The 19,378-nt window shown below is 50.1% G+C and overlaps 1 protein-coding gene across 4 annotated transcripts; it reads left to right on the top strand.

Annotated features, from left to right (window-relative positions):
- Positions 1-465: 465 nt before the first annotated feature.
- Positions 466-17,610, top strand: CACNG6 (calcium voltage-gated channel auxiliary subunit gamma 6). 4 transcript variants are annotated; one of them, XM_059153678.1, is made up of 4 exons: positions 466-2,878; positions 7,294-7,368; positions 9,341-9,478; positions 16,908-17,607. In XM_059153678.1, exons 1-4 carry the CDS (start codon positions 2,548-2,550, stop codon positions 17,144-17,146), a joined length of 783 nt encoding a protein of 260 aa, XP_059009661.1. In that variant the 5' UTR covers positions 466-2,547; the 3' UTR covers positions 17,147-17,607. The 4 variants fall into 4 exon arrangements, with proteins under 4 accessions (XP_059009661.1, XP_059009663.1, XP_059009662.1 ...); XM_059153680.1 differs by lacking the exon at positions 9,341-9,478 and having other exon boundaries at positions 16,908-17,610; XM_059153679.1 differs by lacking the exon at positions 7,294-7,368 and having other exon boundaries at positions 16,908-17,608.
- Positions 17,611-19,378: the final 1,768 nt, after the last annotated feature.

The following is a 19,378-nucleotide window of genomic DNA, read 5'->3' as shown; positions in this document are numbered from 1 at the left end:
GTGTCACTCATTTAAGGAGTCCCAGGCCTTCCAGGAGCCTGGCCGGCAATCTCCCAGCTGCTGGTTGAGAGACAGGGAGCAAGGCTGGTTAGAACATAGAGGGAGGTGCGTCCCGACGGGGCCCCTTCCCCTCTCTTGGGAGGACCTGTCTGTGTGTCTCATCTCATTTCATCCACCAGTCCATCCTTTTAAGTCACCCAATTTACATCTCCCAAGGCCTCCTGTGTGTCCAGTCCTGGGCTGGGCGGTGTTGAGGACAAAGATGAGTCTCTCCTGTACCCTTCCCTGCCCTAGGCTGGTGGGAGAGCTGGAGACACACACACACACACACACACACACACACACACACACACACACACACACGGTCACATTCCAGGCAACTCATGCTCCAATGCGAGCCACACAGGGCGCTGAACGTGTCCACAGCAGGGCGGACGGACAGGGCCAGGGTGCACCCTGGAGCGGCCAACCATGGATGAACAGAAGAGGTGGTGGAAGGTGGGTCCCACCTGGCCCATCTGCACAAGGGCTGAGGGAGGGGGAAGGGGTGAAGATGAGGCCCTGCTGCCATTCCACATGGCCATCCCTGTCCCTGCCCCCAGGGGAGCTGAAACTGCATGGAAGGTCCCCTGGGGGCCCCCTGTCTAATAAACTCAATGATGAGGACTGTGGTTCTGGTTCCAGGGCCCCTGACACCCAGCCTCTCCCCGAGGCCTGCCCCTTTCACCCCTGGGGAGCTGAAGACGGGAGCACCATCAAGAGTTCTTGCATCCATCAAGACCCAGGAGTCTGAGTCTCAGTCTTCCGTCCCAGGGCTTCGGGCTCTCAGCCCCCTCCTCCCTCAGACCCAGGAGTCCAGGCCCCTAGCCTACCCCCTCAGACACGGGAGTCCAGCCCCCTAGCCCCCTCCTCCCTCAGACTGGGGAATCCAACCAAGCCTCCAGTCCTCTCCACCCTCGGACCAGGAGTCCAGCCCCAGCCCCAGCCCCAGCCCCTCCTCCTCCCTCAGACCCAGGAGTCAGGGGCCCCAGTCACTCCTCCCTCAGACCTAGCAATTCAGGCTCCCAGCCAGGCCTGCTCCGGACCCCAAATCCAGGTTCCCTGCCACCATGGAGATGGGATCCTCGGCTCAGGCGCTTGCCCCTTAAGGAAATAAAAGTCCCCTCGGGCTCCAGCCGGGTCAGGACCCCGCCCCCAGGCCCTCCTCCCGGGGCAGTTTCCCTCCTCCCCTCGCGTCCCCTTAAAATACCCAGGGTCCCTATGGCAACAGGCGCTGGGCGACAGGTGCGGGTGTTATTTACGGGTCGAGCCTGAAATAGCCCGGGAGGGCGCGGGGGTAGGCGGGTGGGGCGACGCCGGACGGAGCCGAGTGGCGCGTCGGGGCGGAGCGGGCTGCGACTTGCAGGACCCGACGGCTCGGAGGCGTCGCGGAGCTGGGGCCGGCGCGGCGCGGAGGCAGGAGAGCGAGAGGGGACCCTGCCCGGGAGACCAGGGTGGGAGGCCTGCGGGAGGCAGCTGGCCTGGAGCTGAGCCTGGAGCCCTCCCGGCCCGGCAGGCCCTGGGAGCCCGGGGGAGGAGGAGCCGAGTGATCCCAAAGGGACGCTGAGTCCCTTCCGGGTCCCAGCTGTCCTTCGAATCCCGGGGGGATTTCGTGCCCGTTTCCTGAGCCTCAGTGGGGACCACAGCCCTTCCCTCTGGCCCCGATAGGGACCCCAGGTCCCCCTCCTGAGCCCCGGGGCGTCCGCCAGCCCCCTTCTCTGGACCCCACTGTGTCTCTGAGCCACTGTCCTCTCTCTCAGACGCAGGGAGACTCTGTGATCTCTCGTCTCTGAATGGCCAGGGAGACACCCACCCCCTTTTCCTGAAGCCACGTCAGGACTCCACTGTCCCCTTCTGTGAATGTTGGGGGCCCTACGGCCTTTCTGAGACCCAGAAGGAGTTCGGATCTCTTCTGAACTCCAGAGGGGACCCAGCTTCTCCCACTCCAGACTCTGAGCCCAAAAGGAACCAGGAGACTTCTCTCAAACACTCAAGAGGCCCTCGGCAACCCTCCCTGGGTACCCCGAGCTCTGAGCCTTAGTGGGGTGCTCCTGGACACCCAGTTTCCCACTGGTGATTCCTCCCAGTGGGGACCCAGAGTGACCCCTCAGAGCCTCAGCCAGGGCTCAGTTCTTGCTCTGGAGCCCTGAGGTCCCTCTGCTAGAGACCCAGGTTCCAGCTCTGCACTTTGGGGGTACCCTGCCTTTCTTCTGGGTCCCACCTTCCTTGTGGAGTTTCTGGGCCTCCCCAGGCCTTCCTCTGAACTTGGAGGGTTTCCGCCCAGAGGCTCTATTTTTTCCTCTTCTAAGCTCCGGAGGAAACCTCAACTCCCCTACTGGAGGTTCTGGGGAAGGTTCACATCTTCCTTTCTCAGAATCCAGTGGAAACTGAGCCCCTCACTCCTTCAGGACCACAGGCGCTTGCCTCCCCGCTCCCGCCCTCAGGACCCTCCTCCGCTCTGCCTCTCTTGCACCTGTTCTGAGCCCCGCCAGGGCTGCCGCCTCCAGGATGATGATGTGGTCTAACTTTTTCATGCAAGAGGAGGACCGGCGGCGGCGGGAGGCTGCGAGCCGCCGGCGGGCTCAGGGGCAGCACCAGCTGACCCCCGAGCGGGAGGGAAAGATCAAGCTAGGGCTCCTGCTGAGCGCCGTGGGCGCCACGCTGGCCGTGCTGGCCGTGGGCACCGAGTTCTGGGTAGAGCTCAACACCTACAAGACCAATGGCAGTGCCATCTGCGAGGCCGCCCACATGGGGCTGTGGAAGATGTGCACCAAGCGGCTGTGGCAGTCCGACGTGCCTGCGGGCAGAGACACCTGCGGCCCCGCGGAGCTGCCCGGAGGTGAGAAGCCACGCCCCCAGCCCGAGGATTGTACCCCGAGGGAGTGGGAGCGGTGGGGGTCAGCGGAACCCATACCCCAGGGGGACCCTGAGCCCCAAGAAGGAAACCTGCAGCCTCAGAACCAGCCCATGCCCGCATCAGCCAGTGCTCACTGGTATAACCTTTGCCCCAGACGCAAACTATATTGGGGGTGGGGGGGGTAGAGTAGGGGGTAAGGGAGAGAGAAGAGGGAGAGAAGAAAGACTACTTCAGACTAGCCTGTAACTGGCCTTTCTGTACCCATCCCCCCAAGCAGCCTGTCCCAGTTATATCCCGTGCCCCAAACTGCCTGTACCCTCAGATTAGTCTGTGCCCTAAAACTAGCTCATACCTGAAACCAGCCTGTACCCCCAGACTGGCCTGTGCGCCTGGGCCAGCCTACACCCCCAGACCAGCCTGTGCCCCCAGACCAGCCTATACCCCCCAGATCAGCCTGCACCCTCAGGCCAGCCTGTATGTACAGAGTAGCCTTCACCCTAGACAAGCCTGCACCCCCAGATCAGCCTGAACTCCAGGCCAGCCTGCACCCTCAGACCAGCTGGTACCACAGGCCAGCCTGTGCCTCAGACCATGCTCTGACCTCCAGAGCTCTTGTACGTCCAGCAGAGCATGCGGGCCCAGACATCTGTGTGTCTCCAGGCCAGCCTGTATCCCAGAGAGAGTCCGTGCTCCCTGAAGAGATCTTGTACCTCTCCATGCAGCCCGTGTCCTGAGCCCCGACCTGTCCCCCACCACACCGCTGGCAATGCAAGCAGCCTGCACTTCCCAGAAGCACCCACACTCCTGACACAGCCTGGGCTCCTGGAGAGAGAGTTGGGGTTTGCCAGTCACCCTGCAACATCCCAGTGGAGATCTGATGCCTCCGGGAAACGTGCAGCTTCATCTCCATCCCTCCCACTCTGGAGTGTCCAGACTGGACCCTCTGGTCTTTCTTACTTTCTATTACAGACACCCCACAGCCCTCACTGTTCTACAGAATGCCCTTTCACCCCTGCCGATGCCAGAAAGCTATCCCATACCTCACACTCTCCCCGACGGGGCATGCTATGCCCTTCATGTACACCAGTGGGACATCCTATACCCCTTGGGAGCCCCAGCGGGCTCTTGCTCTGTATCCCACACCCTCGCTGTCTGTACGGGTTGTCACGGGCTTCATCACCCACATGAGATCTCCAGCACTCTACTCTCCCAGCACCTCAGTGCTCCTCAGAGAAGATCCTCTACCCCTCCGGGCTCAGGATGAGATTTCCCTTCTCACTTATCTAGATGTGCTATCTTATATCCATAGGATCCCAAATAAGATGTCCCAAGTCCTTGAGAGCAAAATGAGATGCCCAGCACCCCTTGTGTGAGTTCCCTACCCACTCAGGGTCTGGATTAAACACTTCGCTTCTGCAGATGGGCTCATTTTTTGTTTTTTTCTGTTTGCCCCGTGGAGTCTCAGGCAGGAAGTTCCCAAATGTTGCCAAAATGAGCTGCCGTGGGAATCCTATGCTTGTGTAATATGTTTGGAGGCTTATGCCCCCAGGCTTTGTTCGAAGTACTTCACATGTGCGAACTCATTAATCCTCGTATCCTTGTAGCAACCTTCTGGATAGGTACTACGTATCATCCCCATTTTATAGAAGCCAGGAATGAGGAGTGAGGAAGGTTAAGCGGCTTTATCTCTGCACCCAGGCTAGTCATAGGGGATTTGAACGCTGGTTGTCTCTGTTCTTAACAACTACACTGGATTGCATCTCACTAGTCCACAAAGATGTCCCAGAGGTCCTGGCTGTCCCCTGAGGGGATGCCCCCTGCCCCAAGCTCACTGCACAAGGCAGGATTCCTCACATCCCTTGATGCCTCCCCGCCCCATTGATCAGAAAGAACTTCAGCTTCCTCCCAGGAAGGTCTCCATCCTCCCTCCAAGTCCTGACCCTCCAGGGGACCCTCCAGAAACTCACAACTTCCATTATCTCAGGACTATCCCACACGTTGCCCTGGTCTTCAAAGGGCTCTCATATTTCCCTGGGCTGCATGGGGAGAAGGGTGTATGTGAGCCATCCTACTCTTTTCCAAATGGGCTATGCCATCTGGAGTCAGAGGTGAGAGGTCCTCAATCCTGAGTAGCCAAAACAGGAGGCCAGACAGCCCGCACTCTCTCAGAAAGATATACCAGACCTTCTTACTCTCTAGATGGGACTTCACCTTTCCCTCATGGATGAAGACCCTTGGTCCCCCACTGACTGCTACAAAATAAGCAGCCTCACCCTTTGCTCTACTGCATGAAGCATCTTTTACATCTTGCTGCTGCAAGATTGCTGCCACTGCGGGGTAAGGACTCCCGTCAAACTGCTTTGGACGGGACCCCGCCTGCCCCTCGCCTTCCTTTGGGGCACAGCTGTGGGGTCTCCCCTCACCTCGCCTGACTCAGCACCTTATTTCTTGTCACTCCACAATTTGGTCAGTTCCTTTCTCCTTCTCCAGACCACCCAGCCCCCCTCTCCTACATCTTGAACCTCTCTTCCTGTCTGCCTTCCCGTGCCTCAGTTTCCCCATCTGTAGAAGGAGAGTGTAGGGCCAGGCAAATTCTCTGAGAGGTGCTGGTTTTGAAATGCAGTTCGTAAAGTGCCCCCTCTCCTGCCTTTTTAAAGCTTTGGTGTCCTTGGACCTCAGGTACACCAAGTCGGATGAATCTGGTTCTTCTTTGGCGGACACCACAATTGTCAGCAGTTGCCTTCCCAAGATCTTTCTCATGCTTTATTTTAGATGCTGTTCTTCCCTGTCCCCCCACCATTCCTTTCTTTTTTTAAAATTAATTTATTTAAAAAAATTTTTTTATAAACATATATTTTTATCCCCAGGGGTACAGGTCTGTGAATCACCAGGTTTACACATTTCACAGCACTCACCAAAGCACATACCCTCCCCAATGTCCATAACCCCACCCCCCTTCTCCCAACCCCCCTGCCCCCAGCAACCCTCAGTTTGTTTTGTAAGATTAAGAGTCACTTATGGTTTGTCTCTCTCCCAATCCCATCTTGTTTCATTTATTCTTCTCCTACCCCCTTAAGTCCCCATGTTGCATCACCACTTCCTCATATCAGGGAGATCATATGACAGTTGTCTTTCTCCGCTTGACTTATTTCGCTAAGCATGGTACGCTCTAGTTCCATCCACGTTGTCACAAATGGCAAGATTTCATTTCTTTTGATGGCTGCATAATATTCCATGTGTATATATACCACATCTTCTTTATCCATTCACCACCATTCCTTTCTAACTCGGCTCTTTAAAGGGCTGGGTATGCACACACTAATATACATGTTAACTTGGAAAATACTGAGCATTCTTTATATCTGTCTTTGTTTTAATTTACATAAATGATACCATGCTGTGGATTTTTTTCCTGTTTATAATTTTTTTTTTCTCAACACTTGCTCAGATCTCCCCACATGGCTTTGTTACTCTAATTCTTGGCTACTGTGCGCTGCAGAGATTTGCTCAAGAGCCAGTCCCTCACCCTTACTTGAGCCCCTAGACATGGATGCTTGGGCTGATTCTGATTCCCATTATTAGCAACAGTGTTGCAGCAAACATGCACATGTATGTTCCTGCTACTAGTGTTTGCCTGGGCACGTACCCAGAGATGAAATTGTTGGGCTATAGGTTATCAATGTACTTCATTTCGTAAAGGACGTCGGAGTGCTTTCCAAAAAACACGAGTGTATACTCCCAGCTGTTTCCTCTTCTCTTTCCACTGCTTGATATTATCCTTTTAATATTTGCCAATCTAATTGATATAAAGTGGCGTTCCCCTGCTGATTTAAGTTGCATTTCTGGGATCCCTGGGGAGGTGGAGCATCTCTTCATATCCTTGTGAGTCATTCAGACGTCTTCTGTGAATTGACTATTTCTGTCCTTTGCCCATTTTTCAGTTGGTTTCCCTCTCTTTTCTTGCTGACCTGCAGGAGTGAATTCTTTCTGAGATGAGAATCTCTTCCGAGTCTATTAGCCTTCTGTTCCCCATATCTTGGTGTCCTTTGTTGAATAAAGCGATCATTGTTTATAATCCCACGTGGCCCTCAGCAAACCCATATGGTGGAGCCTGGAACAAGACTGTTTTCTCATTTTATAGAGAAAGAGTCAGAGGCCCCAGAGAGGTCAGTGGCTCTCACTAAGTCACAGATCTGGACCTCAGAGCAGACTGGAGCCCCAGCTGCTGATAGCTAGGTGACGGCAGGTGGTTTTTGCTTCGAGCATCATCTGTGTCCTGTGTCTGTCAGGGATGCGGATGTCCTATTTTTAGGCTGCTGTGAGTGATGCTAAATGTCCATCCTGACCTTAGCCTAGCAACTTCCATGTCACCACCTCTTTCTCTCCTGCTCCCACAGAAGCAAACTGTACCTATTTTAAATTCTTTACCACGGGGGAAAATGCACGCATCTTCCAGAGAACTACAAAGAAAGGTGAGAACTGAACCCTGCGGTGGGGGAGTGGGGTTGAGGGGATAGGCTGGCCATGCTGGAGGAGTTCTTGATGACATTGTCTTCTCTGCTTCGCCCTGGGAGGTCCTATCTTTGGGGGAGCCCTGCCGTGCCTGATGCTTCTGCCCCAGCTCTGCCTTTGTCACGTGCTGTGTGACTTCAGGCAGGCCACAGCCCCTTTCTGTGGGTAGTATTTTAACATCTTAGTGATGTGTGCTCACCACATGCTAAGCACAGTGCTGAAGGTTTCCTTTCTAAGAACTCTGGTCCCTTACATGACCCCGTGGGGCAGCAGCTCTGTCTTCATCTTCCAGATGAGGAAATGGAGGCCCAGAAATGGTTACATTTACTTCTCCCGGGAAGTGGCAGAGGGAGTGGCAGAATTCAAACCCAAATAGTCCTGACTCCTAGGCAATGATCTCCGATGGAATCTTCCATGAAATGAAAATGTTATCTTTGCTGACCAGTATGGTAGCCATGGGCCCCATGTGGCTGCTGAGCACTTGGAATGTGGCTAGTGTGATGGAGAAACTCAGTGTGTGTGTGTTTTAAGAATTTATTTATTTATTTGACAGAGAGAGAGCATGAGCAGGGGGGAGGAGCAAGGGGAAAGGGAGAAGCAAACTCCCCACTGAGCAGGGAGGCCAATGTGGGACTCGATCCTAGGACCCTGGGATCATGACCTGAGCTGAAGGCAGAGGCTTAACAACTGAGCCACCAGAAACTAGGTTTTTTTGTTTTTTAATTTGGAGTTTGTTTGCTTTTAAGTAGGCTTCATGCATGGAAGCCCAATGTGGGGCTTGAACTCACAACCCTGAGATCAAGACCTGAGCTGAGATCAAGAGTCCGACCTTCATGGGCCACCTGGGTGGCTCAGTCAGTTGGGCATCTGCCTTCAGCTCGGGTCCTGATCTCAGGGTCCTGGTATGGAACCCCACATCAGGCTCCCTGCTGAACAGGGAGCCTGCTTCCCTCTGCCCCCTCCCCTGCTCATCCACACTTGTTCTCTCTCTCAAGTAGGGTGAGATCTTTAAAAAAAAATATAGCCAGACATTCAACCCACTAAGCACCAAGACACCCCAAATTTTGTTTTAATTTAAGTCCACTTAAAATGAAAAGACTGCACATAGACCACACACATACTGAATAATGGAACTCTTAGAATTTTACCCTTTCTGCTACAACCACAGCCTCTCCATCAGCCCAGTGTCTCAGTTTTCCTCCCCACCAGTAAGGGATTGTGGTCGTATCATGACTCTTATCCAGTCTTTGTAAGGATTTAATGCGACAATGCAGCTAAAACAGACGGTGTGGTGTCCCGTGCATAGTAGAGTGGGTCTCCCTCCTTTGTGTCTTGTCTTTGTGCTCAGTGAGCTCAGGCAAGTCTCTGTGCCTGTCTGGGAGAGGAAGTCATCAGCGTGCCGGTGTTGAGCACACCTGCTGTGTGCCAGGCGCTCCACTGGACACATTAGATTTTTAATCCTCACAACAACCCAATCAAATAGAGATTTTGATCCTGATTTTCTAGAGGAGGAAACCAAGGCTCAGAGAGGTTTGGTGATTTCTACTACAGTCTTCCAATGAGGAAGTGGCTGGGGAGAATTCTGACTTGGACCATTTCACTGTAACATACTCTCTTCTCTGTTGTCACCCTCACATCCACTGTCTTAGCTGCTTCACCTGTAAGCAAACAGGGACCAGATCATAAGTAATGATGTTACCTTTCCCTTCCTATCCTGGCTGTGTCTCCTCTTTGCTCTGGGGTCTCAGGCAAATCCCTGGCCGTCTACGAGTCTTAGTTCCTTCAACAGCGTAAGCAAAATATTGGACTGGATGATCTACCTGAAAAGTTTTGACTAGATCTGAATCTTCCATCTTCTTAGTTCTGGGTCCCTATAGGGGAGATCTTCCTACATCCCATGTTCTCTGCTTCTTCCCTTTCCTCCCCTTGCAGAAGTGAATCTGGCAGCTGCAGTGATAGCAGTCCTAGGCTTGGCAGTCATGGCCTTGGGGTGCCTCTGTGTCATCATGGTGCTCAGCAAAGGTGCAGAGTTCCTACTCCGAGTTGGAGCCGTCTGCTTTGGCCTCTCAGGTGAAGGTTGGGAGCCTGGAGACTGAGGGAATTGCATGCTGGGTGGTTGGATCTCCAGGCACTGTTGCATGCTGGGAAGTAGTGTGTCCAAGCACTGTTGCATGTTGGGAGGTTAGATCTCCAACTACTGTTGCATGCTGGGAGGTTGGGTTTCCAGGCACTGTTTCATGCTAGGAGGTTGGATCTTCAGGCATTGTTCTGGGCTGGGAGGTTGGGTCTCCAGGCACTGTGCATGCTGGGAGGTAGGGTGTGCTGAACACTGTTGTATGCTGGGAGGTAGGGTCCCCAAACACTCTTGCATGCTGAGAGTTGAGGGAAACCCGTGGGCTATAGTAGGCTCCAAAATGGGAGAATTCCAAGTTTTTTTTTTTTATATTTTATTTATTTATTTGACAGAAGGAGAGAGATCACAAGACGGCAGAGAGGCAGGCAGAGAGAGAGGAGGAAGCAGGCTCCCTGCTGAGCAGAGAGCCCGATGTGGGGCTTGATCCCAGGACCCTGGGATCATGACCTGAGCCGAAGGCAGAGGCTTAACCCACTGAGCCACCCAGGCACCCCGAGAATTCCAAGTTTTGTTGTTGTCTGGGGATCAAGGTTCTCCAGACACTATTTTAAATTTGGACCAAGGGTCCCCAGGGATTATTGCATGCTGGGTTGGATGCTGGTGATTGGAGAAGCTCAACGTTTATAGCAGGCTCAAACATAGGAGAATTCTGAGCCCTGTTGTTGGCTGGGAATTGGTGTGGGGGGGTGCATCTCCAGGTTCAACCTGGAGTCTTCAAACACTGTTGTATACTAGGAAGTTGAAGGACATCTCTTAGCATTGTTGGATTCTGGGAAGCACAGGGCTATTGTAGGCTCAAATGTGAGGGTTCTAAGCCCTATTGTTCACTGAGAATTGGAAGGTCTCCAAACATTCTTTTAGATTTGGAACTGGGGTCTTTAAGGACTGTTGTATTCTTGGAGTTGATGGTCCAAAAAAAAAAAAAAAAAAAAAAAAAAAGCTACATTTTGTTAATGTAGTCCTCATTGGATCGAATGTTTTCTAAGGAAGATATAAACGTCATTAATTATATTAGCTTCATTTATTTATGCTTTGTGTGTTTACGAGCACTTGCTATAGTTCATGTGTTGTGCTAAGGGCTGGAGATACAAGACTAACAAGACATGGTGTCTGTCCCTCACAGAGCCTAGATTCCGACAGAATTAGATCTAGTAACCGGGGACATCTGGGTGGCTCAGCTGGTTAAGAATCTGCCTTCAGGGATGCCTGGGTGGCTCAGTTGGTTAAGCGGCTGCCTTCAGCTCAGGTCATGATCCCAGCGTCCTGGGATCAAGTCCCACATCGGGCTCCTTGCTCGGCAGGGAGCCTGCTTCTCCCTCTGCCTCTGCCTGCCATTCTGTCTGCCTGTGCTCGCTCTCTCTCTGACAAATAAATAAAATCTTTAAAAAAAAAAAAAAAAAGAATCTGCCTTCAGCTCAGGTCATGATCCCAGTGTCCTGGGATGGAGTCCTGCATTGTGTGCCCTGCTCATCAGGGAGCCTGCTTCTCCCTCTCCTTTTGCTGCTCCCTCTGCTTATGCTCTCTCACTCTGTCAAATAAATAAATAAAATATAATAAACAATTGAGCCGTAATGAGTAATTACACATATTACAACCATAATTGTGACGAGAGTCAGGATAAAGCCTATTAGGAGAGTGTATTGTAGTGAGGGTATGTCCGAGAAACTCAGAGAAGGTGATATTTAAGCTAACAATTGAAGAATGAATGGGAATCATCCTATCAGAGTGTGGTGGTGACAGAGGTGGTGGCAAAATTGGTGGTGTTTGTGGTGATGTTGGCAATGATGGTGATGATGATGGTGATGAAGGTTTAGCATATACAGAGGTTGTAAAAGACTTAACAAGTTTGAGGAACAGAATGAAGGTCAGAGCATAAAGCAGGACAAATCTTGCACAATGGTACATGGTAACTCTAACAACAAGAGAGGTAGATCCTGGTGCAAGGTAAGAGAGACATGATGAGTCTTCGAGAGCACGAACATATGACTGGAAAATAATAATGGCCAATTCTTATTACTTTGTTGCCTTAGGTATCTTCCTAAATAAGAGGGGGAATTCAGTCATGTCCCTTCCTTTCTTTCATTAATTCATGTGTTCATTTTACTCTTGGTGCACACACAGACACAGTACACACAATACGTTTGTACATGTATGTAGAGGTCCTATCAGAATGTACAAGACAGAAAGGTGCTTTCCCTTATGGAGATTATCATCTGGTTAAGGACACAGAAATATCACAGGTCATCCCACCATTATAAACTTCTAGGTGCTATAGAGGAAAAGGAAAGTAGATTTCTGTGAGAGTGCATAATAAGAATCCTTGGTTTAAAGCAGAGAGTTAGAGAGTTACCATGAGTAACCGAGCTAGACAGAGTTTGATGAAGTTAAGGTCTTGAAAGAAAGCCAGTGTGGCTGGAGCATGGAGAGTGAAGCGGATCCTGGTATAAAAGATGGACCAGGGAATCAAGAGATCTGGGTTGGAATCCCAATTTCTGAAGAGTCACGTGATCTGGCAAATCTTTTTTTTTTTTTTTTTTAATCTCTGAGCCCAAATATTCTTATATCCCCAAACTCACTCATCCAAACATCCATGTGTCAAATATCCATCCCATCCGTCCATCCAGGCATCCATCTATCAATTCATTAGTTCTCCTCCCACTCTCTTCTCTTCTTCCTTTTCCATTCTCCCTTTCTCTCTCCTCCTCTCCATCTAATCTATTTTTCCATCTGTTCATCCATCCAATTATTGAACAAGTATTTTTTTGATGTCTCGTAAGTGCTCGATGCTGTGTTAGGAACCACTGGGGGATAGAATGATGAATGAGGTCAACATGTCCCTGTTCTCATGGAATTTACAGCATGGTAGGGATTTGGTGCTGCTGTTATTACTGAACTCATACCCGGGTTATTCCTGGGGGTGCCATGGAGGTGTGGATAGAAAAGTATTTTATGGAAGTCTCAGGCATGAAATTTTCTGCAGACTGTACAGCCAAATGAAAGTGAGGGGGCGGATTTGATGCTGTAGGTGCTTTGGTTATATCGGGTATCAGGGACTGTGCAGATTGTGTTTTTAAGGTCTCCTTAGATAAAGGGACATATTTGGGTAATATTGTTTCTCTTCATAAAATATACACATCACGTGTTGTTCATGTGTTAGAGCTCTGAGACAGACAAGTTTCCTGCCCTTGTGCATTTATAGTTTAGTGAGGGAGATAGAAATTGGCCGGCCAGACAGCACTAATATGAATTAATATATGTTGATAATTCCGGCTGTGGTAAATGCTATAAATGAACAGAGTAAGAAGGAAATGTATAAGAGGGAGATCTGATATTGAATTAAGCAGCAGTGATCAGGGAGGTCTTCTCAGAAGAAGTGTAACGTAGATAGGGATGCATACGAGGCTCCAGGCTTGAAAGAATTTGGTGCATCTAAAGGCTGAAAGAAGTCTTACTCTCTACTATTAGGTGAAAAGAGCAGCCAAAAGGGGGCTGAAGAAGTAGGCAAGGGCCAGATCACATGGGCCCTTCTAGGTCATACAAGGGATGTCAGGCTTGGTCAAGGAGGAGGTAGAGAGATGTGCTTAACAGAATAGTGTACGGAGTAGCCCTGGCTTCCCTCAAACCCAAGCTCCACTCCCCATCTATAGACAATAATACATATCTCGTAAGGTCTAGCGGGAAGAGATGAGACACGACAGCATTTGGTGAGATTCTTGGTACAAAGCTAGTGTGTCAAGGCCAGGGGTCCACAGACTATAGCCCATGGCCAAGTCCTTCCTTTTTTGTCTTTGGGGTTAGTCATGTTTTCAAACCGCGAATCATACTGTGGTTCCTACCTAGTTCAAAGGCCAATAGAGTAACAATAAATTACTACCACTAGAATAATGTGGATCCAAGGTCTTACGTGGCCTGGTTCCTGACTACGTGGGACTTCAGCTCTTACCACTCGCTCCCTCCACTCAGGCTATGTGGGCTTCTCCACTCCCCCTCAGATACTCCAAGCTCATTTCCTCAGAGCATTTTGCACTGCTGTCCCCTTAGCCTGGAATGTTCTTCCACTACATCTTTCCGTGTCTTCTTTCCTCGTATCATCTAAGTCTCTGACCAGATATTTCTGTCTCAGAGGGACCACTGTTGACCACTTTGTCTAGAGTAGGTCCACTACCTGGTATGTCCTTACCTTGCCTTTTCTTCCTCCACAAACTTGATCAATACCCGAAATTATGTATTTATGTATGTATTTGTTTGCTCAGGCTGCCATGGCAACATACCAGAGACTGAGGGGAGGGAAGGGGCTTAAAGAACAGAAATGTATTTTCTCACTGTTCTGGAGGCTGGAGGTCTGAGATCCAGGTGTGGGCAGGGCTGCCTTCCTCCAAGGCCTCTCTTCTTGGCTTGTAGATGGCTGTCTTCTCCCTGTGTCCTCACACGATCATCACTCCGTGTGTCTGTGTTCTCACCACCTCTTCTTGTAAGAATATTAGTCATATTGTTCTCCGTATTGGATGAGGGCCCTATTGGCCTCATTTACATTTGATTATGGCTTTAAAGATCCTATCTTCAAATATAGTCACATTCTGAGAAACTACAGGTCAGGACACCAACACCTGAACTTTTGGGGCCACAATTCAGCCCACAGCAATACATCTACCTGGTTATTGTCCAATTCTCCCTTTGGGATGGAGCTCCAGGAGGGCAGGGTCTTTGTTAGTCTTGTTTACAATGAGAACTCAGGGAAGGTCTGTTGAATGAATGAAGGATGAGTGGATTAGCCAAGGAAGAAAGGGGACTGGAGAACGTCTCCTCCTTGTCCCAATGCTCTTGTACTCCAGTCCCTTAAACTGAGCTGTGTGGGGTCAAGGAGGCCTCAGCAGGGAGCCAGTGACCCATAGGACAGAGTTTCCTGGCTGCATTCTCCAGTCCCCTGATTAAAATCCACACAGGGAAGCAGATTGCCGGGCAGAAGGAGGGTCTGGGATTGAGATTGGGGCCAGACTCAGGGTCAGAGAGAGGAGACCGCTAGGACCCATGACTCATGGATGACCATCAGAGAGTCCTACGTGACCTGACCCCTGCTGGCCTCTCTACTTCCATCACCCGCCACTCTCTGCTCCCCACTCTCTTTGTTCCAGCCACACTGACCTTCTCTCTTTCCCCCAAATACCCTGTACTCGTTCTACCGTAGGACCTTTGGACGAGCTGTTCCATCTGCTTGGAACAACCATCACGTAGTTTTGTGTGTGCCTCGTTCTTTTTTTCATCCTCCAGGTATTACTCAAATGGCTCTTCCTGGTGTCACCATCTTAAAGTCCCTGCTCCACCCCTGGATGTCACTCCCCTTCCCATCACCCTGTATTTATCTCCTTTCCCGGCACACATCACTGTCTGAAATTATCTTGTCTCCTCATGTGTTTACTTTGGAAGTTACAGCCTGGCAGCCCACAGCCAGCAATGACCCAGAAACGTACTTGGGCGGGCAGTGCGTAAAAATGTCTCTGAGCAAGTGTTTAAAGGTTGGGCGAATTTCCATAAAAACAGTCATCATTTAAAAAATTCCAGCTATCCTTGATCAGAAGGTCTGGCAATGTAAGTCCCTATTTCTGAAGGGGAAGTGAAGGTTGGTCAAAGCTGAGGTTTGGCTGCTTTTTCTCATGTTTCCCACCACACTCACCTGCCTTGTAGATTTATACTTCCTCGTTGCCTCCTGCGGGCATCTAAGTTTTGCAAGCTTTTTTTACTTGCTCACCACCTGTCTCTTCCGAGTAGAACATAAGCTCCATGAGGTTAGCGTCTTTGTCTATCTTGTTCTTTCTTCTTCTCTTGTTGTTGTTGTTTTTAACCAAATTGCATTGCGACTTGACTGACTTTCTTTTCGTTTTATGATCCCACTTCTTCATTAGGGTATGACAAATGGGCTTTCCTGGGGTATGGTTGATGAGTGGAAATCGTAGTAATTCAAGGTGTCCAAGTTGATGTGTTGGTATACCTGCTCATCATGAAATGATAAAACTACAGTCAGCCTAATTAACCCTATCTGTCACCTCACATGGCTGCCTTCGTGTGCATGGTGGGAACTCTGAGGACCTAGTCTCATAGCAGATTTCAAGTGTAGGATACAGTGTTGCTAACCATAGTCACACGGCTGGACCTCAGATCCCCACAACTCATTCGCCTTTCGCCTTGCATAGTTGAATTCTGTGCCCTTTGCCCCACATCTCCCCAACTCCCCTCCCCGCCAGCCCTTGGCAACCACATTCTACTCTGGGCTCCCATGAGTCGGACTGTTTCAGATTCCATCATCACTCTTTCCAAAAGCCTTGATGGAGTTTTGTTTTTGTTTTTGGTTTAAGTAACTCTATACCCAATGTGGGGCTTGAATTCACAACCCCTGGGATCAAGAGTTACACATTCTACCAACTGAGCTGGCCAGACACCCCTTTTCTTTTCTTTTTCTTTTTTCAAAAAAATATTTTAAAATGGAGTTGTCATTTGCTTTTTGCTGTTCTTGATCCCAGGGCTGGCTTTATTTGTTTGTTTGTTTGTTTGTTTGTTTGAAGGAGGGGGAGGGGCAGAAGGAAAGAGAATCTGAAGCAGGCTCCATGTCTAGCATGGAGTCCAACACAGAGCTTGATCCCACAGCCCTGAAATCGTGACCCGAGTTTAAGTCAAGCAGGATGCTCAACAGACTGAGCCACCCAGACACCGCCTGCTTTTTTCTTTCTTAAGGCTATAAAACACACACAACATGAAATTTACCATTTCATCCATTTTTGTGGTCGGTCTGTCCGGTGGCGCAGCCAGCGCTGCTCTCCATCCCCACCCCACCCCTTTTTTTTTGTTTTAAAGATTTTATTTATTTATTTATTTGACAGAGAGAAATTACAAGTACACTGAGAGGCAGGCAGAGAGAGAGAGAAGGAAGCAGGCTCCCTGCTGAGCAGAGAGCCCGATGCGGGACTCGATCCCAGGACCCTGAGATCATGACCTGAGCCTAAGGCAGAGGCTTTAACCCACTGAGCCACCCAGGCACCCCATCTCCACCCCTTTTTCACTTTCGTGTTTCCCCAGCTGAAACTCTGTCCCGTGAAGAAGCAACCCCCATAGATTCCCCCGGTCCCTCAGCCTCCGGTGGCCACCATTCCATCCCTCTGTCCTTCTGTCCCTCTCAGTTTGTGTTGTGTTCCTTCTGTATCTCCAGCTTCCCAGACTGTGCATGCTGTGTAGTGGGTGTTTAGTAAGCATCAGCTGGATGAATGGGGGGGGGGTGACAGGAGCATGAGATGGAGCATGTTAGGGAAACGCTCAGATCCAGGTGGGGGGATTTCCCCTGGGGCCCTGAGCACCCTGCCTGTCTTTTCCCCACAGGCCTGCTGCTCCTGGTCAGCCTGGAGGTGTTCCGGCATTCCGTGCAAGCCCTCCTGCGGAGAGTCAGCCCTGAGCCTCCCCCTGCCCCCGCCCTGACCTACGAATACTCCTGGTCCCTGGGCTGTGGGGTGGGGGCCAGCCTGGTCTTGCTGCTGGGGGGCGGCTGCTTTCTCCTGCTCACCTTACCTCCCTGGCCCTGGGGCTCACTCTGCCCCAAGCAGGGGCACAGGGCCGCCTAGAACCACCTCTGTGCCTTGTGCAAGCTACTTCTAATCCCTTCCTTTTCTCCATTTTATCCCCCCAAATCTGCCCCCCCAATCCTGGAGAGACTGTGTTCGCCTTGTTGTGGGGCGCATGGGGTTCGCACAGACCTGCTTCTGCCTCATCTTTTCCCTCTGTGAATATGTTCTTCTCTGTGGCTGAATTGGGATGCTTGGGGGTAGGATGGGGAGAGGATTTTTGCAAACGAGGGTCCCCAGGGAAGGTGGGAGGGAAGGGGACCTGATGGGGTAACGAGGGAGTGGGGTGGCGGGATGAGGCCAGGGGGTCTTGGGAGGGAGTTGGACCGACTCGTTTTCTTGATCTGGATGTGTTCACTTGTGGGAGAGACCTCTTCAACCTAATTTGAACCAGGGGAGGGGAAATCTTTGGGTCTGACCTTGCTATGGTCGGTTTGGGATTAAAGGTTTGGAAATTTAACAGCTTTTATTTGGAGTCTGTTTGGGTGTGATTGTGCGTCCTGGGGTAGAGAAAAGTGACTCCCCTGTGCTCTCCAGAAACCTGTGACATTTTACTCAGCCCCGAAGTCACATGTCAAGAAACCCACAGACAGTGGTAAGAAAATTCAGCGATCTAGAGCACGAATATTGTAGGTTGAACTGCGTTCCTTCCACATCTATGATGGAGTCCTAAGCTCAGGACCTCAGCATGAGACCTGATCTGCTGAGAGGGTCTATACAGAGGTGATGAAGTGAAAATGAGGTCCTCGGGGTGGACCCTAGTCCAGGGACTGGTGTCCTTGTATGGAGGGGAGATCAGGATGCAGACAGGCCAGAGGAAAGAGACAGGGAGAAGGTGGCCAGTCACCTCTGAGCCCCGGAGAAAGCCTGGCCCAGATCCTCCCCCACGGTCCTCAACAAAACAAACAAACAAACAAAAAAAAAAAACAGCCCTGGGACACGAAGACCCTGGGCTTCCAGCCTCCAGAGCAGGGACAGTGCAGTCTGTGGTGCTCTGTGAGGATGGCTCCAGCAGGACCTGGGAACAGGTCCTAAAGATGGGCACGTGGCTCTGGGACTGGGGTCTGGGAGAGGCTAAGAACACCACTCTCGAGGTGCGTGATGGGTAAGCCTCCATCACCTCCAGGAGACTGTGGGAGGGGATGTGCATCCCCAGGGCTCCAAGGTAGGCCGGAGAGCTGTCCTCTTGGGGAATGCAGTGACCACATGAACAGAATGCTGGTAAGAGCTGGAGCAGCAGCAGCGGGTGCCAGAGGGCAAGGAAGCCCTGGGTCAAGTGTTCCCATCCTGTGGGGGCCAAAGAGCTGGCCTTGAGCCTTGTGAAGACCAGGTATGTATTTCAACCCCAGAATCACAACCTAAGTGCATTCTTCAGTTACACAGGAAAAGCCAAAGCCGATCTGTTATTTCTCAACGGCCAAAGTCTCTTAAACATTTAAAAATACTTAGGGATTTTTAAGGATGCAGGGATGCCTGAAAGCGTGCAACTCTTGATCTGGGGGTTATGAGTCCAAGCCTGACGTTGAATGTAGAGATTACTTAAAAATAAAATCTTTTTTTTTTTTTAAGATTTTATTTGAGAGAGAGAGAGAGAGCTAGTACAAGTCAGGATGGGGGAGATGGGCAGAGGGAGAGGGAGAAGCAGGCTGTGGGGCTCAATCCCAGGACTCTGGGATCATGACCTGAGCTCAAGGCAGGCACTTAACCCACTGAGCCACCCGGGTACCCCTAAAAATAAATTTTAAACAAATTTATGAATACAAATATGTTAATACCCAGAGATTGATTCCTTTAAATGTTGCTCTATTTATACATACAATTATATATTTATATATAATATTATATATTACGTCAGTATCATATATAGCATATGAGTATTTTATAGTCACTTGGTTACTATATTAATAATACTATGGGTATTATATTTAAATGTTACTATATTCTCTTACACATTTCTATATTTGATTATACATTATAAATACAATTATGTATTATGTAACTATATAATGTAACATCATTATATGTTATAGTAATCTTTATATAAATGTTATAATACTAGCCTATCATATACATATAGTATTCATAACATTACACAGGTAAAACACAATATCTAATGTATAAACATATAATAATATTTATAACATAACATGCAACATAATCTTTATATAACGCCACATGTTATAGAACATAAATAATTATGTATATATGATTGCAAATTATCACGGGGTTCCC

The sequence above is a fragment of the Mustela lutreola genome, chromosome 16, assembly GCF_030435805.1.
Source record: "Mustela lutreola isolate mMusLut2 chromosome 16, mMusLut2.pri, whole genome shotgun sequence".
Taxonomy (NCBI): Eukaryota; Metazoa; Chordata; class Mammalia; order Carnivora; family Mustelidae; genus Mustela; species Mustela lutreola.
Note: the sequence above shows the minus strand (reverse complement) of the source record. Positions and strands in the feature narration are given on the sequence as shown.

Coding starts and splice junctions, on each gene's coding strand:
- CACNG6 (XM_059153678.1), top strand. CDS start 2,548: ATGATGATGTGGTCTAACTTTTTCATGCAAGAGGAGGACCGGCGGCGG. Junction 2,879..7,293: donor CCCCGCGGAGCTGCCCGGAG/GTGAGAAGCCAC, acceptor CTGCTCCCACAG/AAGCAAACTGTACCTATTTT. Junction 9,479..16,907: donor CGTCTGCTTTGGCCTCTCAG/GTGAAGGTTGGG, acceptor TTTTCCCCACAG/GCCTGCTGCTCCTGGTCAGC.